Raw genomic sequence first — 25,450 nt, forward strand, 5'->3', positions numbered from 1 at the left:
CCTCCAAAAACAAGAAACCCAGAACAACAAACAACAAAGGCTGTTAAGAAACAAAAACACTGAGTGAGCTAGGAGTGGAAAACATACATTAAAGGAGAAGGGGAAAAACAAATCAGCAAATGTTTATGCTAGAACTATCATTCCCACTGTTTTCAGAGTTATTTTGGAGACATATCATTCAATGAACACTGCAGTCCTTCTATCCCCTTCTTGCATATGTCATTTCGTACAGAGCGGGACTCCAAAAGAGCTCAGCTGGAATGGCCTCTCTGTATAGGAATATTGTCTATCTATCTGGCACTATTTCTTACTTTGTCGCTTTGAGAAACATAGAGCAATATTTCACCATTAGATGTCTATTGGAACAAAGATGATTTTACTGTCCCATACAGGCTTATATAATGATCATCTTTAACATGTTTGTCAGCTTTGCCCATACTATATCTTCATGTTGGAAAGCAATATCAAGTTAAGCCATTATTGTATAATTTCTGTGTTTAGCACCATGTTATTATTAATGGAAGGTGAAGTTATCTCTAAAAGACAGAACCAAACAGCACAAGTGCACCTCTGACTCTATGACGTGCTTCCTCCTACACAGCAGCTCTTGCAATCAAGCTGATCAGGCCCTGATTTAAAGGGTACGCACTCAGAGATGTCAGAGCATTCACAGTCTCTTTCCACTCCATGCTCTTTCTGTGGTTTTACACATTTCAGGTCAGTTGCTTAAAGCAGAATTAATGCTGCTTACAGTTGCTAAAATTCTTCGCAAAATGTCCTGTACACATAGGGAATAACAACTGCCAAGGGGATTGTGGGCAAAGAGTTAATGCCCTTTAGATGAAAACTCTTGCATGTATATTCAAGGTAGTCTTAAACTGGTGTGAGCTTGAGCCTCATGCTGCTTTCCAAGTAACAAAGCCTGGCAGGATATAGAGTGCTCATGTAATAAACCCATCTCATTCAAATATCTATTATTTTACCTAGAGAAAATATTTTAGGAAAAATTCCTTTTAGATTGGTTAGACTGATGGGATCACATCAATTTTGTCTGCTGCAGGGAGGATTCTTTTCTTTCGTGAATACAAGATATTATATAGTTGGGAGAGCATAGACACAAGTATTCTCACCACAAGAATTCCAGGCTCTCCAGTCAAAATGAACCCACATTTCTAGACAGGCAGTGTTGGATCTTGAACTATTACCTGAAACCTAAGACTGAATATCGTTGCTGCCAGATAGAATCACAGAATAATTAAGGCTGGAAGAAACCTCGAGAGTCTACCTGGTCTAACCCCCACATAAAGCAGGTCCAATTAGAGCAGTTTGCTCAAGGCAGTGTCTGGTCAAGTTTTGTGTATGTCCAAGGATGTGGATTTCACAACTTCTCTGGTCACTTCTCTCAGTGTTTAACCATCCGTCCTTTCTTTTTCTTTTTCCTCCTAATATTTAATCAGAATGTCCCTCATTGCAACTTGTGCCTATTGCCTGTCATCTAATCATTACCTTCTCTAGCTCTGCCTTCTCTATATACCCTCCCATTAGGTAAATGTAAAGAACAGTAAGCCTTCTTTTCTTAACTCTAAACAAAACCCTTTCTCTCTCCTCTCCTTTTACGTCAGATGTTCCAGCCTCCCCCAACCCTCTCAGCGACCTTTCTGTAAACTCACTGCAGTATATTAATGGTTTTCTGGTACAGAGGAGGGCGAAACTAGATGCAGTACTCCAGCTGTATTCTTCTCTGAATGGAGGATGATCAATTCCCTCAATCAACAGGCTACAGTTTTGCTAAAACGAAAAAGTTGTCTTTCTTCCAAGCAAGGACGCACTGCTGATTCAGGTTCAATTTCTTGTCTACTGGCGTGCTCAGATACTTCACTGCAAAACTGTTTTCTATTCAGCCAGTACTGCTGCTAGGTATTATTCCAGCATAGATGCATGACTTTACATTTTCCAGTGCTGAACTTCATGAGGTTTCCATTAGTCCATTTCTCCAGGCTGTTGAGGTCCCTCCAGATAGCAGTTCTACCTTCTCAATATTGAGAGTGCTTCACCCAAGCAACCTCTAATTTTATGATTTGCCAAACTTCTGAGGATGCATTCCATCAGCTGAGTCATTAATAAAGACATTAAGCAGCACTGACCCCCACTACCAACCCTGAGGAACATCATTAGTAATCAGCCACCAGTCAGACTTCATACCACAGATCACAACCCTCTGAGGTTGGCTGTTCAGCCAGTTTTCCACCCACCTTACTGGACATTTTTCCAGTCAATATCTCACTGATTTGTCTGTCAGGTTACTATGGGAGACTGCGTTAAAGGCCTTGCTAAAGTAACATAATACCCACTGCTCTCTACTTTTCCATGAGTGCCACCAGGTGATCAGACTCATTAAGCATGAATTTCCACTACTAAATCCCTGTTGGTTGTTATATGTTAGTTTTTTTTCTTCATGTACATGGATTGAACTTCCAAGCGGATTTGCTTTATAACCTTCCCTGGAACTGACATATAGCTGGCCAGTGTCTAGTTCCCAGATCCTTCTTGCCCTTCTTTAGAATAGGTGTGGCTTTCCTTATTTTCAGAATAAACCTTCAGAATGAACCTTCTCCAATGTGTATCACTTTTCAGGCATTATAGAAGTAAAACATTTCATCACCATCCTTAGATGCATCCAGTGTTGTCCTACAGAACTGACTTTGTCCAGTTTACTTAAAAGGCTCCTAATTAATTGGGTTTTGTCTGCTGTGGATAATGCTTCACCAGAATTTTCTGCTAGGCTCAAGGATCTTTGAAGCCTGTAGGCAAATTGCACTTTCACGTCCCTGAGCAGTTCTTCTTTATTCATGAGTAATGGGTCCAACATAATGCATCCTCTGGTCAACTCATCAATCACCTGGGTCAAGAAATTTTCATGACATTCTGCAGAAACCTGGGTTGCTTGCACACAGACATATTGCCCTTCCAGCAAAAATCAGAATGATTAAGGTCCCCCATAAGTACTATGACCTGTAATCATAGTGTTTCCTCCATCTGTCTCAAGAAGGCTTCATCTACTTCATCTCTTTGAGAAGGCAGTCTGTAACAAATAGCTACTGTGATGTCTTATGTTGGTCTGTCCTCATCCACAAGCTCTTGACTGATTTGTCACCTCTTTCAAAGCAAAGTTCCATCTGCCTGAGCTGGTCTTTTGCTAATCCACCTCCTTGTGTTTCTGGACTGGCCTTTCAAAAGGACCTACATCCTTCTGTTGCAGCATTCAAGTCATGTCAGCTATCCCTTCACATCCTGACTCATGCACTTTGAGGAATACTCATTTGAAAGAAGGCTTCAGCCTTGGCTAAGGTTTCCCATAAATATATTCTTAGGTATGCAGCCTTCCTCAGGAGGGTCCTGTTGAGATTTAAATGTGCAGTCTTTTAGATTGTCTCTGCTGCCTCACACAAATCCTTAATTATATGTTTACACAACACAAATTTTGTTTAGAAACAAAGTTGTGGACATGACAACATCGAGATATTTTCCTTTCCCCAGCTTCTGGACTGTAGAACTATATGATCCAGGCTTCCAAACAGATTAAAGACTCAACTAAACCTGTGGATATAGATTAATTTCCTTCTTGTTAAGTCTTACTAAGTCTGTTAAAACTGAATGTGGGTGCTCGTTTGTTTTAGTGTTTGTATCCTCCCTTCTCCATCCTGCTACTTTCCTGCTGCCACACACACTCTTATATAGCATATAAAATTCATACACATAATTCAGGGTTTGATTGTCAGCATCAAGTGCTCAGAATATCAAAGGGTCACCTTTGTCAGTAAGCAAAGGATGAGCATTTGCTTTCAAGCGCATCCATCAGGGAGTAGTCAGAAGCTGTCACTTGCTGAAGAAGCCTGATGTTTTATTCAACTATATCCCACTAAAAACGTTTCTGGATATTAGGCCAAGGAGGGTTTTTTTTTGTTGTTGTTGTTTTGTTTCGGTTTTTCCTAGTTCATCTTTAAGATATATTCTTCTCTACCCTCACAAGAAATAGAGGTTTTCACCAAATTAAAAATTTATGTGTTCATATGCCTTAATTCAGGTGCTGTATTTCCCTACCATATAATTTTGAGGCATTTTTGAAAGTTCCTGAAAAGAAAACACTTTTTCAGTGATGAAAGAGTAAGCAATTGTCCCTGGGTAAATTCCCTGAGAAATCAAAGGTAATCAAAGCTGGGCACATAATACAGACTGATTACACTAACCATACACATCATGCAATTTAGAGATTAAGGGATATATACTAAAATAAATTATTAATTATAGAAGTGCATGTTTGTTGAATGTACTCTTTTCTGAAACAAACTGTTTTCTCCTAATCTCAGTAGAATGCCTGCTGTCATCTACTGATGTGTCAGTTCCCTTTATGGCTGAGTAATGCAGTAGAGGACAGAAGTTCCTTTATAGTCAGCTGAAGACCTTCAAATTAATTAAAAAGTATTTATATCAAACCCACAAAAGTATTCTGCCATAAAATGGCTGGGTACACAAAAAACTTCATGGGGGGGGGGTTTCCCCTGTGTAATTTATAAAAGATGAGACATACATGTGGGCTTTTTGGCTCAATGAGTATCTTTTCTTGCAAAACAGGAAAATGAGACATAGTTTACATATGAATTAGTGAGCTTAAAAGGTAGAGGTACAGTACCTATGCTGTAGTTAACTTTTCTTGTGTACATACCTGTATTACAGATATATAAAGATATCAAGATATTGGAACTATTTTGCTCTGACTATGGAAAAAAGCTATAATGAAAGTTGGTGCTCTTGAATTGCTTACACAATTCTCACTGAAAAATGGAGCTTTAGGGTAGAGAGTTCCCTGAGAAGCATGCATCCCTTTAGGGACTCGTATTCCAATTGAAAATCATTAGAAGTTAGGCACTCAATTTTCCTTAACTTCACAGCTTACTCACTAAGAACAAAAGCACATACATTCCTTTTTACTTCACCAGAAAGTCTTAAGATACCTCAGAATGTTATTTGAGCTAATACAGTCAGCCCTAGAGGGAAGAAACTTCCCCATCTACCTTACCCCTTAGCTAACCTGTGGTGACAGTAACCTTCAGCTCATGGATAGTAATAACACCTGAGAGCAACTAGATTTTTTAGCATTGTGGCTGGTCTCCCTCCCCACCTCTAAATCTGGCAGGCTGTGGCAATGCCACAGTATCGTTAATCTTTACACCAGTTAAACAATCCTCAGTCTTTCCACAAACTAACACAGAACAAATTACACCCAACGCTCTCAAATCATGTTATAATTATTTCATACAGAGCTGGATGTTGTTAACAACTCACATTTTACTGCAGGGAGAATGTAGAAGCATCACATAGTGATCTGTCTAAGATCAGACAGGAAGACTGTGACAGAGACAATATTAAAACCTGCCAGTCCTGCATTCGTGGCTACAAGCCTATCTTTCCCTTGCATATCCTGCGTTTTTTCAAAGAAGACACACTTCACTCCTCGTTAGTCTTTTTTTATACCAAGAAAATCATCAGCGATGACTTCTCAAATTTTCCCATTTAGCCTTTAAGACTCACACTTGAATCCAATGACTGCCTATTCAGTTACAGTGGTAAATCTGCAGTGATGAGAAAGTCTGTCTCCTAAAACAAAATTACTTGCACAGCTCTTTATGGCTTTCAAGAATTCAAAGGCTTGTATTTTTATTCCTGATGGCTGAAATATATACACTAGGTAAGACAGTAATTTTTAATCTCTCCAAATCTTCTGCTCAACTATTCATGTAAGTTTTCTCAGTATCTGAGCTCAGGTATGACAAATCTGGGGATGGCTATGTCCTTTATGCTTTTTAGCGAGTGAATGTTGATGCCTCAACTAAAAGCAGTCCTCATGGTTACCAGGTACTGTTGCTACCACAGTTTAAAAACACTGGCAAAGAGGGATGATGGTCAGTATGACAAAGAAGTGCCAGATGCTAAAACAGATGGACCAAAAAGCATAAAACAGGTTTTTCAAACTGCTTTGTCCTTCCCTAAGAGAACAACCAGATGTCCAGGCTTTTGTGAGGGTAATTGCAGAAGTCTGCACAATGCTCTTTTGTTACCATCACTACTGCTTAGCTGGATAGGGCTCTTTGATCTTCCAAAGACATAATGAAACTAAACTGCTGTAAGTAAAACTGGGAAAATTCCATTTACAACCAAAGACTTTTTTTTTTTTTTAAGTGAGAGGTCAGTTATTACTTAGAGGCAGAATTATTTTGAGTTCCTTACAGTCTAAAAGGAAGACTGTCTTTCTTACTGTTATACAGTAATTCAAAGAAAAATAAGTTTGATAAAAGAATATGAAATTCAAGGGCCCATATGTATAGAGATCAGACTTGACAGCACAGTCTCTCATGACTTATAAATTAAAGACCTGTTTGTCTTTGTAAAGGCAAACTTTATAAATTCCTGCTGTAATTGTACTTAGAGATAATAGGAAGAGGAACAAATAAAACTACATTAGCACAGAAGAACTGAGCAGCACTCAGCTTGGGAGAACATGGAGACACCTTTACCTAGTCTGCAGCTTTGCTAAATATTCATTAAGATCTGATAACAAGTTGCCCCTAGAGAGAAGGGCCAATAGAATAAGGGACCTTTCTAGTTTGATGTACTGCAGTGCAGGACCAAAGCTCTTGTTCATTGTTCCTGTTTAATCACGGTGAAGAGCAGCAGCAGTTGGGGAACTCGAGGGAAAAGAGCTGATAGGCCCTAGGCAATGTTGAAAAGATTGACGCTTTACAATTGATTTTTTGCAAAGCTGATTAGCTGTGGCTGCATGTTTGCACTTCAGGTTAGAAAACCCATTTGTGATTTTGAAGGGTGTGTAAGAAAGGTGTGAGTCACTGAAGTATGGATGTTTATTCTTAGCTTCATACTTTTAAAATAGAACAACAGGTTCCTGACTACTGTTCGGACAGCCTATTCCATAAACCAAGGATCACAATATCAGCCAGACTGTTGTTGCTGTCTATCTCAAGCCATGTGGCCTCACATAACGGCCCTCACAAAAAAGAGAATGAAAGGAGCCTTCCAGTCTGCCTGGAGGGTGTCAGCCTGCAGGCTCCAAGGTGAGAGCATTTTGCCTCTTGTCTAAAGGCAAATTCTTATTCCATTGCCCTTTATACTGTCTCTCTTACCCTTTTCTTTTTTTTCACTCCAGCACCCTAGATTCTGATTATAGCGCATTTCACGTGCTTTGTTTGTTTGGCTTTAAATTAGATACAGTTATTGTTTATTCTCAGTTTACCTTTTGAGTACTTGGTTACTTCTGAATCTTGAAATATGCTTAGTGCTTTCTGGTCCATTCGTTTTCTGAAGTTGTTCAGCAGCACAAAACTATTCTTAGCTTCTATTTGTGTCATTCATTTACAGGCAACAGATTGGCACTGCTGCTTTTGAGAATGAATGAGAAAGTTCTCTGACATTTTGATGCTCTCCAGAAAGAGCATCACCATACTGTTTTTTTCTAAATTTTCTTTTCTTTTTTTTTTTTTTTTTTAATACCTCATGTTGTTCTTCATAGCTGGACAATCTTTTTTACAGATGATACTGCTGTTACTGAACACTCTATCTGACATCTAGGGTTTTTCCCCATTTGCCGTGAGTGCAATTTTAGCATTCTTTTTCTCCTTAAATCTCACTACTTGCTTTTTTGTGTAAAAACATTAGGGTTAGAGCCAAAAACCAGTACTTTGTTTAAGAGGGCCCTTAGGGAGTATTACTGTTTTACTGTTTGCCTGTTATCATTGAGCTGGCTAACTTAATAAAACATTCAATTTACATTTTAATAGACCATGTGTTGGATTCCTACATCCTTTACAAGGGTTTTTTAATTAATTGTTCTTTAAATTTTTACTGAGTTTTTCTTCTAATCTACCTGATTCCATACAATCAAGGATGATACAGTTTTCTTAAAAAAAGTAGCTTGCAGATATGGACTTTTTATAAATCACAATCTGTAATGTATTATTATATTAATAGGCTTCCACAGCTGAAGTACCAGGATTTAAAGTATTTCTGGTTCTGCTATGCAAACTCTTATAGACCAAAAAAGTAAGCACAATTCAAATAGGACATAGTATATTTTATAGTAACTCCAAAGAAACCAATATCCAAAATACAGCAATCTCTTATAACCTCAGTAATTCTTCAGTGCTCTATTTCTTTAATTTTTTACAGAGTCAATGTTTGCATTCTTGATTTCAGTACTGAAGCTTACCTTTTATAGCTGACCAGAATATCCTACTGAGAAAAAAGGGTGATCTTACAACTGAAGGAATAGAAAGAGGAAGAAAAATGCAATATTAGTGAAATAAGAGTTATTAAAAAAAAAAAAAATCTAATACATGATAAATGGTCATAAATTAGAAATAGCAGGAGAAAGAGAAAAACCTGAGCGGTTTAGACAGGAAGAAGCTAGTTTGATATGGAGATGAAAATGGCAAATTTTTGTACTCAGTTTTAATAGAGATAGGAAAATATTAACATCATTATTCAAAGACCTGTGTCCATTCACACAAAAGGAAGGCCAATCGAAGTGCAGCAATTACAGAAAAATGACTAGCAACATCAGCCCTTCATAGTTGGCCTGTTCTTCACTGGCTCTTTTTGGAATCCACTTGACTTGAAAAGGAGAGAGTGGGCTTGTAAACAGGATTCCAGCTGAGGACTCAGAAGTTCCTATTTTGCAAGCGAAGACTGCATATAGGCTGGTAACCCATCAAAGAAAAATAAAAGTATACAAATTATTATCTTTAAATGCTGGATGAGGATGGATGTATGCACGTGGGAGGAAGTTCTTAAAACGGAAAAATAATGTTGGCACAGGAACAGCACATCTAATCTGAGCAACAAGATCCTTTTCTATCACCAGATACAGAGCAACATTTTCTTCAGATAGGAACCTGTGTTACCTTTTTCTTCTCTAGGCCTAGTGGGAGCCAAGAAAGTTAAAACTACATTAACGAACTCACTCAGAAATCAAGTCACACTGAGCCATATTCAGGTTTACTATATTAACTAGTATAGGAACTATACAATATAGGAATTATACTGTATACTACATTACATATACTGTATACTGTATTATATTTAGTAAACTAATCAGTATAGTTCATACTTAGTATATATAATTTAAGTATTCTATAAACTGTGATGTTTGTAAGGTCAAGAAAGTGATGAACAATGAAGACTGCTGTTTGCTTAGGACAGCAGATCCTGCATTACGGAGGAGATAGATAGATAGATAGATAGATAGATAGATAGATAGATAGATAGATACAAAAATGTGGGAATCTACTTTAGGCACTTGTTGTAACAATTTAAATACAACCCCTCTGTAAGTGTTGTTTCTGACAGCTGTACGTCTGGAATCATGGTGCTCTGATCTGGTAAGGCTTCGTCTGTTTGTATTTATTTCTTAATGTTGTCAGATTTTCTTTAATTGTTTTATTTTCTTTGAAAATGACAGTGCTTGAATCTTACTTCACACTCTGGCTCACCAGCTCTTTTGAGGCTGCAGAATATAAATCTTCTTATAAGAATATAAATCTTCACATTGCTTTAAATAAGAATGGGAAGGAATCATCTCTTCCAGTTTTTAATAAACACCAAGAAGACTTGGAAGCACTGTAGCATCTTTCTCCCATTGTCTTCCAAATTCTTTTTATAGCATCTAACCTCCCATCTTTACCAGAAATTTCAGCTACATTTTTGAAATACTGGTCCCTAAGTGTAGGTACCTGTCTTGACATAACCTTCCAGATATCTGACCTGAGCAGATGATAACTAGATTCAGTGGTCTAGCCTCTACCTCGGCCCATTGGCCTCCTCTAAATAATTCTTAAGTCCATTAACTGCTTTCAGTTAAATTTTATAGAGGAATAAAGGTGTCAAAACCATTAATTTCATATACTGTTTGGAAGAAGTAGCTTCATAAGGCAGATAAGCCTACATTATGCCTTGACTGTTTGGTCATCTACCTGTTCCATAAATACACATATAAACCACCACCAATCACAGTCTCTTCTCTAGCCAGTATGTATGGAACACAAGAAGTAGCAGCATTTTGCAGTCGAGAGGATTCGAGGACAAAGGCTGGAGCAGGAAGTATACAGTACCAAGCAGCGGACTAAGGGATATGAGTGAAAGCAGGAGGCTTTGCCTTAGGGGTGAGCCAAATAGAGAGGTTACGTGGAGTATGGAAGGACCAGAGCTTAGCATAATTGATGCCATAAGAACATGGCATACACGTCCATAGGAAATCTGTCATTTCTGGTGTTGCTAGATCTCCCTGTGGACCTTGTCAAATATATTTTTATAAAAAAGGATCTTGTATGGCTAGAAATAAATGTGTAGGTATTTGCCCTGATGATACATGATCTAGTGTGTGTATATGTAGGTAGATGGAACACGTATGTAGTGTTTTGGGGTTATTTTTTTTGCACTAAGAAGAAGTCTATGCTTAAAATTCAGTAAAATCTACATAAACACTTATTACCTAATGTGCAAAACCAATGTCATTTTCTTTTTAGCACAGAGTCACTAAATGGAGCAAAAATTTTCCTGGAGGTTTTTTTTTAAGTGAAGCAATACTATCTATTGGAGATGAACACAAATGCTGTAAATATATCCACCCTGGAAATAAGAAAAAAAAAAAAAGTCTTATTGTACAAATACTTTGAGCACTGGTTTCATTTGCCTTTTCCTTTTTGTCTTGCTGAAGATGCCCCATTGCCGTTGGGACTTCTGTAGGGCTCTGCCAGAGACACTGTGAAGAATGAGGTTACTCCAGATTGTGGCTAATTTGTAAAATAAAACCAAACAAAAAATAAAAAAAACCCAACATAAACCATAAAAACCCAACGAAAACCAACTCTTTTTTTAAAGTAATTACGTACTGACAACAAGCAGAGTGCCCAATACAGGCAACTAATGCTTCAGTCCTGAATGCACTTTAAATGCCTCTTCCTGGAGGCATGAAGAAGCCTTCCTTGGTTTTGAGCAGACAGGAAGTTTGGGAGGGGCAAAAGAAAGACAGAGGCTGGACAGTTTTTGTCTGACTGTAAGTCATTAAAGGTAAATCAGATGGTTCACTTAACAGTGGTATTAAAGTAAAACAAGTAAAAGTATGCCTAGGGCATAGTAAAATCTTTAATTTGTCTTTCATCCTCAGCCTTAGCCAGTGATTGATGGGTGATTTCACAGAAGTGTCCAGATTAGATTCTGAATGAATCAATTTACTATAATATTAATACAGTGCAATTGCTGATGCATTTACTTTTCATTGCATAGACTTAATTCTTCACAATTTTGCTTACATTTGGGATATTGCTCAGTTCAGCCACCAATTGAAATGAATGCCATTGAGTAACACCGAGTTCATAAGGAAATAAAAAACCTTACCTTTATGTCAAGTCCTAAAAACCTTTGAATGAAGTAAATTTGTCTTGACGAATGGTAATATGATACAGCCCAGATGACAGGAGCACATGTCCCAGATGTTTTATTCTATCCCATGACTATCTGCCATGGCCAATTTATCTACCCAACTTTATGCAGTGCATAATGGATGGCCTTTTGCAACACAAGTTAGCACGCAGAGTGAAGCTATAATCTTGCATTGGCAGGGATTGGTCCTGCTAAAAACATCTGCAGTATAATTTATACGCATATCTCATCACAGTAAACTTTCTTTGCAATGAGGTGTCTGAGTAGTGAAAAATAACTTCAACTTAAAAGGAAGTTGAGGAGTTGTTATTACTACTCGTGTCATCCTCATAACCTAACAATGGTGTCAAGTTCTATACAAAACCATCAACTGTACTTCTAAGTGCATCTCACCTCCAGGCCCTTCTTTTGGCCTCACCTTGTGCCATTTGTTTCTCCTTTAATTTTATTCCCTTTTTTTTTTTTTTCCAGCAGAGCTGCAGTAGAAATTTCCCCCCTTCATATAGGTCACACAGACAAAATATTGCTTCTAAGATAAACTGACATTTAAGAAAAAATAGAACAGATTATTATCTTTGCTGGGATAAAATGCTTCTACCAAGCAGTCAAGGACAGATAATGTAATCTAAAATAATAAATCATTTTTGGGGATGTTTTCCTCACAGGTGAATGCTACAGATTTATCGTCTATGAGAAACTTTTCCAAATATCTGCTTGTTTTTTCTAATACATAAAGCATTTTTTTTTTTTCCCTGAAAATAAGGGAACAAAACCCAAAATATTTTGGCCTAGCTATTAAGTAGTTGATGCTGGAGTTGTAATGTAGGCCTATCCCACAGAAACCCTATGACGCACAGTTAGAGAACTATCCTAGTTCACCGAAACCAAACAGACTGTAATCATATCTTTTCAGATCCTTTGTAAACTAGGTTCTTGAGGCCTCACATGGTGGCAACCTGTAAGTTCCCAGCTGATCTGAAGAGCAGTCACTCAGCCAGCCTTAGCTCTACATAATATACACTGGTACGTAGGACGTGACCCTCCTTTCACAGTAATAATCCAGACCTGCTCTCACAGTAAATAATCCACATGCAGCCTGGCCTACTGAGAACTTGGTTTGTTCTTTTATGTCTTAGGAAAGTTGTAAAGCTAAAGGTATTGAAGTTGGAAAGGAACTTGTCAGAGGGAACACTTATTTTCAAATATTAGTGCTTTTGCTAAAGGCCTAGAGATTGAACTTTTGGTGAAGATCACCTAATTCTTGTTATTGAAGAGTCATTACACTGAGATATACTTTGTCATGATATCTAAAGTCACAGTTGATCTTACACAGGTGGATTAATTGCAGAGGAGGAGTGGAAATTTCATAAACAATTAATTAACTTGAAAAAAATCACACAAGTTTCCATTTTTACCTCTTTTGGTGGCCTGGGCTAGGTAAAGGATATTATGGAAGAAAATTCCCAGTGGTTCTAACACCTCTTTTAGCTTGACCTTTTTTGCTGCCTTGTTCATTGAAACCAGGTTTAATTAAATTGATGATAAAAATGAGTTTGGGAGTTCAGCCTGCAACAAGTCTCACAACAGCACTATTCCATAATTCATATGAATTAATGATAGTCTTTTACTGAGGGCTGTTTTTGTCCCAGTATGATACATACAAACTTAGAGAGGCTTTCAAGGCAAACAAAAGTTGAATTTTTAATGTGAAACAATAACAAAAAAGACACAGTTTTAAGACAAGATACTTTTCTCACCTTTTTTGTTGCAGGTTGCCTTTGAGGAAAATTGTACTTAAATAACCTATTGAAATTACTTCCCCCAGTAGTCTATTCCTCTGACTTCTTAACCAGCAAGTCTAACAGATATTTGTCAGAGTCGAGTCCGAGGTTGTATCTAGGAAATCGTATAATTCCTCTAGGCACCCTGGCTGAGTGTATTGGCCAACTGAATTGGACACAGGAGACATGAATCCTATTCCAAGTTCCAAGACTAGCCTTCTGGGAAACTTCAAGTTTCTATGCTTCGTTATCCAAGAAACAGAGCAAGTGGTATTGACTGCTTTTGTGAAGGGTTTTGAAATCAATGAAAAATGCTGCATACAAGCTACTTATTGGTATTCTTATTATCAAGAGAAAGGGCTCTGTGCAAAATTACATGAAATGCCCATTATCTCCCTGAGGGATAAAATTAAGAAGAGTGCTTTAGCATGTCTGCTAATGATTAATCATGCTACAGTTCTGATATTTTGTATTATTGGGCACTTTTGGTATGCGCGGTGACAAAGAGTTTTGCCCTTAAAGGCAGACTTGTTGCACGGAGCATGCTTTCTTCAGAGACCATAGACATAAGCACACTGTGCCACTAAATGGGTGCCAGTAGGCTGCCAGCATAGCACTGATCTTGGCAGGAAGTTGGAGGAAGCCCAAAACATTGACCATATGGTTGTGCTGGAGGCTGCCCTTCCAGCATGGTAGGGGCATAGCCAGCCACTGGTAAAGTCTATGTGAAGATTTTCTATATTCTTTCAGCCCACAAATCTTTCTCTTTTACAAAGTATGCAATCCAGAAATGCTAAGTACTTTGCCATGCAGCCAAGTAGGTATTTTTTTTCTAACTTAACTTGTATGTAAGCAAAGAGAAGCAAAGAGCTGGTTGAGAAAGTCCAGTTTTCCTCACTCATGAACATGTCTTTTCTATGAAGTCAACAATTTCTAGGAACCTGCTACTTAACAGATTCTTTTATCCCCCATAAATTTCATTACCTATGCCCTGACTTCAGAAGCCATTTAAATGTTTCATTTTTTAGATTTTTATTTTGTCTAAAGTAACAACAAAATAAACTGTAATTGATTTGCCTTGATTTTAAGGCCAGGGGATAAATAAGCTTTTATCAAAGGAACAGCCATGAGAGTATGATTTAATCAGTCATACCTTGTGTGTCTGCTAGGCAGCATTTCAAGAGACATAGAAATCTCCTGGGGAAAAAAGATGACAGTTTGGGCAGCTCATGCTTTGTATGCTAATTACCATCATTGCCTTCTTTCCCCTGCCCCCACCATGTTTCAGCTTGGTCCTTGTCCCTTTGGATAAGGCAACTGATTTCTTCACTGCAAGTGCTGTAATGTACTAGTATGCTTGCCTGCCTCTGTTCTTAGTTTGCTGCATCTGTGAATGTATGTATTTATCTGCTATTTGTGTATGTATTTAATATGTTTTTATGTTGTGCACTGTATTGTATATTACATAATCTCCATGGGGTGTAAGAGCTGAGCACCCAGAATTTAAACTCAAAAAGTGGCTGACCTGGCCACTTTTTAATTCTTTGCTTACTGCAATTTCCAAATCCACTGTTTTCTCACTGTAGGATCTCATTGTCCCACGTATTCGTAGGATTCCACCTACACCCCTAGCATTTAGACCTGTTTGGTAAATGCTTAGCTTGGGAAAGTGATCTGCAGCTTCAATTCATGGTTTTCCTCAGGCAATTTCTTAGAATACTATGGCCCATTTCAATTCTGACATCAAGACACAACTCTATCAATTCACTTCTACTGTGGTATCATCTCATTTCCCAAAAGCAGTGTACAGACTTTTGACTGGCTATTAATAATAGTAAAGCATGTATCATGATATCAGTAAAAGTATCTAGATTTGTGCCCCAAGTATTTATTTTCCTTTTTTTTTTTTTTATTTTTTTAATTCCCATTTCACCACCAGCTGCATTCAGATCAGGATAAAGGAGACGGATCACTTAAGTACATCCTTTCTGGAGACGGAGCAGGAGACCTCTTCATTATCAATGAAAATACTGGTGACATCCAGGCCACAAAGAGACTAGACAGGGAAGAAAAGCCTGTATACATACTCCGTGCCCAGGCTATAAACAGAAGGACTGGAAGACCAGTGGAACCAGAATCCGAGTTCATCATTAAGATCCATGACATCAATGACAATGAACCAATGTTTACAAAGGACGTTTACAATGCCAGCATTCCCGAAATGTCAGACGTTGGTAGGTGCTAACTAATAATTGATTTTAGTGTCTGGTCTGGGTGCTTTCTGAGGAGTTAATGAAGGTCCAAAGTTTACAGGCACTGAATACAGACATCTGCTGTTGAGTATGGAGTAAAAACACCTCAGCCATTTAAAAAAAAAGCAAACAGGGAAACAGTGGCAACAGTTTGCTGGAATCAGAAATGTCAGCTAAGTGAAACCCACTCCCTCTGATGTACCACAAAAAATGCAAGTTCATGCAATCTAGTTTAACTACAGTGAAAGTGATCTGAGCTAAGCTGTGTGTGACATTAACATGCTTTGTTAACATCACCTAGTAGCAGTGTAATAATATGCTATTCCGCAGTCACCTGTGTCCATATCACCCCTGGATCGGTTCAGCAACACTGCTTTATTTCAGGAAGGTAAAAAAATGCAAAAGGGCAGATGCAGAAGTGCTTGTACACACTTCAGGAGCGAAAACTGTCACCTGAGCCAGCTCATCACTGATTGTAATATATGCCACTAACTTCTTATGACCTTTGTTGCTCTTTTAATGCAAAAGAAAAGAGCTCCAAAGTCCACTGAAGTCCATTGAAATCTTTCTATTGATTTAAAAGGTATCTAGCTGTAATCTAGCTGTAAGAATCAATCTAAAATAAATAGCCTTCTTGAAACACAATTTTAATATTGGGTCTTTTCCAGAGAAGTTGATGGGATTTGATTCTTTGTTTCTGATTCTTAGGGAGGTCATTTTGATTTCTTTGTCAGAGAGCGAGGGATGGTTAAACAGCAAGAAGCACGTTTCTGATCTGATATAATATCCAGGCAGAGAAGTATTAATTAATCATGATCAAAAATGAGATTAAAATAAAGCTCAGGCAATATGAAAATAAAGACTTTGGGGCATACTCTCTCTTCTCATTCATGGGACTTGCCACATGGGTGAAATCTCATGTGGTGGAGAGAGAACGTGATATTCGTATTTTAATATGTGAAATGAATATTTTATTCACAAATCTGTTTTAAATGCCAAGACTTAAGCTTATTTTTTTGTGTCTCAACACTTTGCCTAGGTTTCAACACCATTTCTTTCTCTACAAAACACATGAAAAAACAGGTTTACATTCTTATGTCAAACACCTTACACGCATGAGTAAATTTCAAAAGTATGTTCTTGACCTAGATTGAAATTCTGAATGCCTTCAAAACCTGGGGAAAGGTGCACTTCTGGTTTCTTTATGAGAAATATGATGAAGGAACTACATATCCAATCAATAACTGTGTATTTTAATGAGCTGAGAATAAGCCAACTATCATTTTGGTTTTGTATCTATCACCTTTATGAACAGAGAAACTTCTACAAAATAAGAATATCTCTAACTTTTGCCATAAGTTTGACCTGGAACTGAACTATGTTTATTTCTACATCATAAACTGTCTCGGGGGGGAGGGGGGTAAAAGTTCATTTTTGTTGGGCCTTTTTTTTTTTGGTTTTTTTGTTTTGGTTTTTTTTTTTTTAATTTATCATTGTAGGTACCTTTGTTGTGCAAGTCACTGCAACTGATGCTGATGATCCTACATATGGAAACAGTGCTAAAGTTGTCTACAGCATTCTCCAGGGACAACCATATTTCTCCGTCGAATCCGAGACAGGTCAGGGGACCTTTTCTGTCATTCTATGACAATGTCTGTAATTCAAAATGACATGCTAAGCCAAGCTAGGACATATTGGACAAAAACTTCAAAGAGATTACATCTTAGTGCAAAATCTGACAAACTTAATAAAGCGATACATCTGCAAACATGCAACCTACTTTATTTTAATTTTACCAGCAAAGTCTAATAAATACAATTAGTACTGGATGTGAATCAGTTTTCGATCATTTTTAACAAGCAGTGGGTACAGAGACTGCCATGCATGCTTAAATTAAACCAAATAGGTGGGCTTTTTAGACAAAACCAAGAAACAGGTGGGTGTGGAAAAAAGTGCTTAATCGTCATAGATCTTCATAACGGCTAAATTAAGACTGAAGGTTTGTTCAGGTGTTTTTTTTTTTCTCCTTCTGCTTCTTCAAAACTTGTTTAAAGTAATTATAATTTCTTTGCATCTGCAGCACATCACTTTAATGCTAATTTTATGAAAGAAATCTTAATTAAGAATAATTATAGAAGAGGTAAAATTGACTGTTGTGCTACACTAGAAAATCACAAATAGAATCCCAAACTTGAGTTCTGTTTTTGGAAGATGTTTAAATTATACACAGTGACTGGAATTTTTTATGGGCTGAATAACAGACAGCTTTGGAACCTGTGCGTGTAAAACATATGAATTCTGTCTGACTGAATCTGCTCTACCATTGACTATCTGACTACATAGATAGTCTCTTCCCAAGATTTATAACAAAATTCTCCAACAAGAAACAGAAGTTCTTGAGAAACTCCTTAAATGGGAAAAACCACTGTGATATGTTGCTGGAACCTAGAGAAATCATTTATCCTCAGCATTCTTACAAGAAAGGAATGGATTATCCCAGATAATTAATCAGGTTTTAACATTGTTTCTCAAACAAATCTTAGAGACTTAGGCAGGGAAAAGGAGGGAGAGATTCGATGTCTCAAAGAAAAACCTGAAGTGGAAAAAATGTACATAATTCTGAAAAGAGGGAGAGACAAGATCAAAGGGAACTTCCCTTCAAACATATAGCATTAGATAATACAGGCAAGGATTTTTGCACTGATGCACTCATTCTGTCTTGGACAGTACCCTATGTGCTCTTCTATCTAGAGTTATAATAAGGATAATGTAGCTGGGAGTTCACCAGTAATAATCTTTTCGAAAGAAGGTTGTATGGGACACAGAAAGGAAGCAAGGTAAACCACAGGCTTGATCATCCTGCCATGGAAATCAATTACAAAACTCCTAGAGTGAAATAAGTCTCTGTCAAATCTGCTATGAATTTTGTCATGGATTTCAGTAGTTGAATTTCACTCCTTTTGCCTACAAAGGAGTCAGATTTTAACCGTAAGGGGCCCAGTAGGAATGCAAACATTTTTCTTCATGGTAAATATTCACTAAGAATTTCAATAGGGGTTGGCTTCATAACTGGTATTTGTACCTTTGAAGAAGAAAGTGAGTGGCAAAATCATTTCAATCAATGTATAAATAGAAATATACATACTCAAGCATGCTTGGGTGCTCATAATTTTCTTAATTAATTTCTCTTTTCCCATTTAATGTTGTTGTACTACCTCTTTAATGATGTCTTGCTGAAGTTAGCTTTTTTTTCCTTACCACCTCTGTCAAAACAAAAATATTGACAGAAAAGGAGAGTAAAGATGGAGCACATTGTAATGAACAAAGAGCCTTTATCCAGTTCAGTGAGAGACTTTAGCATGGAACTGAAAGGGGATAAATAATTATGTAAAATAACACTGCTCACAAATAAGTAGAACATGTTTCTGGGGATGCCACTAACATTGTACCTGCCACGTAGGCAACCACCTGAAATATGATATGAAAAGTCTGAAATTTAATGAGCTATGTCATAACGGTAAATATTTGTACAGGCGGATTTTACTTATTACGCAGAAATTGCTTTTTTCTTTAGACTGTGGGGTTTTTTAATAAGAATTTCCATCAAAGTCGGGACCTTTTTTGTGAACTTCCCCTCTTTTATTTTTATGTTTTCAGGTATTATTAAAACTGCTTTGCTAAACATGGACCGTGAAAACAGAGAGCAATACCAAGTGGTCATACAGGCTAAGGACATGGGAGGCCAGATGGGTGGATTATCAGGAACCACCACTGTGAACATCACATTGACTGATGTAAACGACAATCCGCCTCACTTCCCCCAGAGTATGGAACATTTACGTTCTATGTCTTTACGTTAAAATAGACAAAAATTGGTTTGGTTTGGTTTTTTTAATCTCAGATATTGTTTCTGGTTTTGTGATCTTACTGAGTATAAAACTTCTATGAAGAAAGAAAAAGAGTACACACAAACAAGAAATAACATCATGCTAAGGCTAATTGCAATAAGTGGGAAACAAATCTCATATTTTTACTCCAGTTGCAGTAGACTGAGAGGTAAACTAATGTGCAGAAACAACTTTTATTTTCCTACCTATTAAATAGCTTTGACTGATATAATCTATATTTCTTGTTCAATATTATGTCTATTAGACCTTGTGGTTGACTTGTTTTAAGATATCGTAAAAAAATCTACTTGTTTTAAGATATTGTTTTAAATATGTTCTAATCTAACATATTTAAGTTTTGAAACATACTTATTTAAGTACGTAAAATGATCTCAAGATCAATTCTATTAAAATTAGTATTTTCATCCAGGAAGCACTTGCCTCAATGGGTTTTTCTATATTCGTTGCATAGAGAAACAAAGGCATATACATAAATATACCAGATATTTCTATGTATTTTCCATCCCCTGTCTCAGATCATTTGGTAGAAACCTGTGTGATATTTAAAGGAATCAATTGAGCAAGATCTCTTGGAAACTATTTTCTAGTGATTCAAAGTGATTCAGCTTTCATCAACTTTCTCTTTCCCTCTTTCCTTCTTTCTTTCTCTGTTTCCTTCCTTCTTTCTCTCTCTCTTTTTCTTCTTTTTCGTTTTGTCTAACCACTGCTCTGTATGTGATGTGTGTGCATCACAGTGTCAATGTGTGTCAAAGTCAAGAGCAGCTGTTAGAGAAAATAATTGCAGATACTATCAGACAAATCAGCAAGCTTGGGCAGTTAAGTCACTGGGAAAGTTATTGGAAGCGACTTGTCATTTAAGTTCAAAGTCTGCTCTTAGCTGTGGGCAAAGTGTTTCCATTTAAATTAGAGCAGCTTGAGAGAAAATACAGCAGTCTGCCCCCAGTGAGTTAATTATACATCTCTGGACATAAATGTCTTCAATATAAAAGCCAAAGATACAGCTTCATAATGCCAACATTCCCCAAATAGAGGTTTTTCAGAGGAGAATTCAATGTAGCACATTATTAGTAGGCATTTGCACTGGATTTGGTTTTAGTGTTACTAAGTTGCATTAGCCTCGGGCAGTTCTTAATATTTGTCTTTTGGCCTCAAGACATTTTTTGGATACAGTTTTGATATGGCCAACAGAGACCCTGATAACATCTAGAATGGAACATATGTTGATAAAGATACATGTTTGTAGGAAAACAGAATGCCTACCCTTCATACTAGAAAATAGATAGAAAAAAAAAGTTACTTTTATCCACATGAAAGTGAGACAGAAGCTGAAGGCTGTTGCCCCAGCAAGGCCTGAAAATACAATGACTCACGAACCCATCTGTGCATGCCCAGCGTGGAGAGTGGGCAGAGAGGTGGTCTCCAAAGTACCATGAGACTGACTGACAAAATTTCCTTCTCCCTCTGCTGTAGGTACATACCAATTCAGAGTTCCTGAGTCTACACCACCTGACTCACCAGTTGGCAGGATAAAAGCTAATGATGCTGATGTGGATGAAAATGCAGAGATTGAATACAGCATCACTGAGGGTGATGGATATGACATGTTTGGAATTACCACAGACAAGGACACACAGGAAGGAATTATAACTGTCAAAAAGGTACACATTTTAGCACACTTAATCCCAGCCTCTGAACTACCAGTCAAAACTTTATCTAGCACTTTATCTATTTGTTTTCCATTTTTAGTGCAATATGTGTTGTTTATTAACTTGAATGTTATATCTATTAGGAAACTCTACATTACTTATGTAAATTTTCTCTTATACAAGCAAATGGGGTCCTTCCTTTTATATCCTCCTTTACTAAACCAATGCACGTACTTTGAAGGACCTGAGCGAGTAAATAATCTAGGGAGTGGAATGAGACTGAGAAAAAGATTCTACAGTCAGAACATACCCACAGAATAATTCAAGGAGGCAAGACTATCCAACTGTGATTTTTTCTCTATGATGCTTACAGGATTTGCTCACTTACTAGAAGGTGCTGTGTTAAGACCACAAAAATAATCAGTATCACATTGCCTGTTTTGCATTATCAGAAGGCCTTGAACTGTATAGTTATAATGTATTAAAGTACATAGACTAATTTATTTTGACTCACATTTTGTAAAAATGTAATCAATAAATCCACCAGCCTGCTTTTGTTCTAGAAAGCATCTGACGCCTTACCAGATTATACTGGACATCATCTACGAGGTTGCACATTGGCTGTCAGAAAAGGTTTGAGAAATATTGTTTACAGTGGGCTATCAGGAAAGCTTGATAAGGTTACAGATATCATCCTCCATCAGTTCAAGTTCAGTCATCACTAGATAGACATTGTATAGATTTTCTGAACATGCACTTCTTTTTGATATCAGTACGACACCTGTCATTACTTGTTTTTAGGAGATGCCTTCCAGGGGCTGATTATTATATCAGTCTAACTCTATTTGCGTTTCTGTCCGTTGCTGACAGAAGCTGTGAATCTTCCACATCCTAATAGAAAAACAGGATAACTACTCTATCCCTACATTTATCTAAGTACTGTAACAAAGTGTTGCTAGGTGCTGCTACTTCGTAGAGTGTTATACAGTCATAGCCTACCACAAAATCATGTTTGGCTTGATGGGTAGTCCTGGATATCCAGACACTAGATGTCACACAGATGTCACAGCGCTTTGTTTCAGTGATGGAATGCCAATATTTAAACAAGCAGCTCCTAGAAATCTTCCCCCTTTTAGTATGTGGTGCTTAGGTGCAAGGAATATGCAAGAAAACATCAAAATGGCAAAAATGACAGAATCTAAGGCATGAAGAGTTAAGGCCATTTGAGAATGAAAGGTTAATTGGTGTTTAGAAGTTCCAGGCATAGAATTCCCTGAAAAAGTGTGGTGGTTTTGGTTTTTTTTTTTTAATAACATATCATCAATTACATAGACCCCTGTCTTTCTTCTTTCTGCTGCTATTGTAATTCCAGTTCAGGCTTATGTTATCTAGCAAAAGCTTCTCCGTGACATCGCCCTATTCATTTGGCTCATCTGGCTGCAAGGCACAGCAATGCCCACAGATCTCCCAAAATTTTACCTTTTTTTTTTTTTTCTCTGTCCCTCCTCTTCCCAGGCATTGGATTTTGAAAGTAAAAACCTGTATATCCTGAAAGTGGAGGCTACCAATACTCATGTGGACCCTCGATTCCTCTACCTGGGGCCATTCAAGGACTCAGCTACAGTCAGAATTCAGGTGGAGGATGTAGATGAACCCCCTGTGTTCAGCAGACCAGCATACATAATGGAAGTGAAAGAAGATGTTCCAATAAACACTGTAATAGGAACAGTGACTGCCCAGGATCCAGATGCTGCCAAGAACCCTGTCAAGTAAGCATAGACTATTTCAGCTTGTGAGTATATTTTTTTTACAGCTCTAATTTTGTTTTTTCATGTCAGTACCAAAAAATCACTTTGAACAATTAACTTGTTCAGGTATGCTTAAATATGGAGTGTTGTAGATTATAAATGATCTCCCACACTTGAACATATCTAGGTATGTGTGACTCTGTTTGCATGGCCCTTAATCTTGAATTACATCCTATCCTCTCCAGTACTAATATTTTTGGCTATTTCTGCCATGGAAGAATTTACTGCAAAAAGAGCACTAAGAAGATGTAAGTGTTCTCCTTCCACTTTCAGCATTTTCTAGTGCAGTGTGGTGCATCCTTTCGGCTATATAACAAGGGGGAGATTCAGTAGCCCTTTCTTCCCACATGCATCCAGACCTGTTTAACAGAGGTCACCTTCTTTAAACTGCAGCCAGAAATGCCTTAAAAGCAACTCATGTGCACGCAGACTCTATCTTACTTGTATCAGTGTAAGGTTAGCAAGGTAAGAATCAGTCTCATGGACTTCACAAGTTAGACTTGCCATGAACCAATAAACTAGTCTTAGAGGAAGTGGAGGAAATGTTAAGGTTGGAGTAGCTAAACCTAAGCCTTCATTTTTTGTGTATTAACAGGCACATTGTTTCAGTATATTTGAAAACATACTGGAGTACTTAAGTCATATGAGATAGAGTATAAAAGAACTTTTAAATAGTAGTGTGCTTTAATTAAAGTTCATTGTTACTGACAAGGCAGTAAGAGAAGGAAATGAAAAATACAGCAATATTAAATCCAGGTCAATTTTCAGCATGTCTCCGTGTTAGGCACCTTGGAAATGCAATAGTAGTCTTAAGACCAAAATAGAACAATGCAGGTTTAATAAAAATCCAATCCATCAATACTTTTCACTTCTGTAAAGAGCTATCTTTCATCAAGATATCTTGCAAAGTTTCTGAGACATGAACAAGTTTTAAGCTCTCAGCTCATCTTGTAAGAGGGGTAAATATTATCATCTTAATTTCCTAGATGAAGAAACTATAATCTAAAACATTTCTGGCAGAAATCCTCAATGTCTTCAGTTTACACGCAATGCCCTGCAGGTTAATTCTTGTTCAAGACTAAGCCTTCTAGTTTAAGTGAAGGTTTGCTTTCATTTATATCACGACATGCAATAATTATATGGAGTTCCGAACTAGCAGAGCATAGTAACCTAAAAAGCAACATACTGTTTTGTTGACTTTGGTGAAGCCCAGGGACAGAATGAACACCTTCTATAGCATGTCTTCATGGGCATGCTAGCATGAAGATGAAGAATTGGTTGGGGTGACACCCAGGCCCCTTGCAGTCTACACATGAATCTGCCTTTTTATATCTAATGGCACTGGAGAGTGAAGGGAGTGCTTCTCTGCTTCCCTGTGGTGATAACTACAACGATTTGCATTTTGTATCAGCACCAGCTCCTAATTATAGGTGATTTAGAGTGGATAGGGATTATGCTGTTCATTGTTGAGTACTGCCTACTGGCTCTTTTCTATTAATTGAATGTGTGTGCTAAAACTTACCTATCTTTCAAAGGGCAGTTCTTTAATACAGTATAGGTACTTTGCATATTAAAGTATCAGATAATTATTGAGCAAAATTTAACAGAGGCATCAAAATGGATGCAGTGCAGTGGAAAACTTGTTTCCTTTTTACTCTAATAACATGCAACAGCAAGGTGAAAGGAGACAAAAAAGAAAATTGAGGAAGGGGTTAGAGTAATAGAAATAAATACAAGAAGAAACATGAAAATCAGTGAGGAGGGAAGGAAATCAACAGAGAGCAGCAGCCTAAGAGATGTGAGCTTGCAATAAATGTAATTTTATGGTGCTAATATCTTGGATATCTCCTAGAATTTAAGGGCATGGGTTGACTCTGCATCTTTTTGACAGGGTGATTTTTTTTTTATCATCATGCAACAGAGATGCTAAATCTGATTCTCACTCTGAGCTTCAGGGAAGATGCAATTAGACTGTATATATATGACTTGTCACTTGCTTGTCAATTTTTCTTGACGGTTAAAAATAAAATCTTTAGACACTTGATATTACAATGAAAACCTTCCATTTTCTCCTCTACTTGAGTGAAGTTTTCTCTTTTTAAACAAACTGAGCCCTAACTCCGTTAGATGAAAGCCCCTTTGATCTTCCATTAAAGGAAACCTTCACAATATCATTATGAAAATGCATTATGAAAAACTCACACACACATCCCTTCCTGACCCACAAATCTTCCTGACTTGTGGTTGCTTTAGACAGCAAGCTGCTGAACATCAAAGACAATGAAGCAACAGCAAAATATGAAGTGGATACCTGCACTGGTAGTAAGACTGTGTAATCATTCATGACCTGTATATTGGCAAAGCTACATTTCATCAGTTCAGCCCTTATAAATAAGCTTTATTTGTAACGGGATATAAAGAAAATACAAAAATACACTGATAGATGTTTGGCAATATTTGGATATCCATTCATGCATAGCAATATTAATACACTCCTGAGTAACACTCCACTGTCCAGCTGTGTTATAAAAAGAAGTTTTGCATTCT

General features: G+C 37.3%; 1 protein-coding gene across 2 annotated transcripts in view; it reads left to right on the plus strand.

Annotated features, from left to right (window-relative positions):
- The window catches only part of CDH6 (cadherin 6), a 105,638-nt gene that overhangs the window by 59,540 nt on the left and 20,648 nt on the right, over positions 1-25,450 (plus strand). For both annotated transcript variants that reach the window (XM_030480791.2, XM_030480799.1), the window contains 5 exons: positions 15,229-15,523; positions 17,041-17,160; positions 19,199-19,366; positions 20,920-21,107; positions 22,611-22,864. In XM_030480791.2, the coding sequence (XP_030336651.1) occupies positions 15,229-15,523; positions 17,041-17,160; positions 19,199-19,366; positions 20,920-21,107; positions 22,611-22,864 (1,025 nt within the window). The remainder of the gene's footprint in view (positions 1-15,228; positions 15,524-17,040; positions 17,161-19,198; positions 19,367-20,919; positions 21,108-22,610; positions 22,865-25,450) is intronic.

The sequence above is a fragment of the Strigops habroptila genome, chromosome 1 (genome assembly GCF_004027225.2).
Source record: "Strigops habroptila isolate Jane chromosome 1, bStrHab1.2.pri, whole genome shotgun sequence".
Lineage (NCBI taxonomy): Eukaryota > Metazoa > Chordata > Aves > Psittaciformes > Psittacidae > Strigops > Strigops habroptila.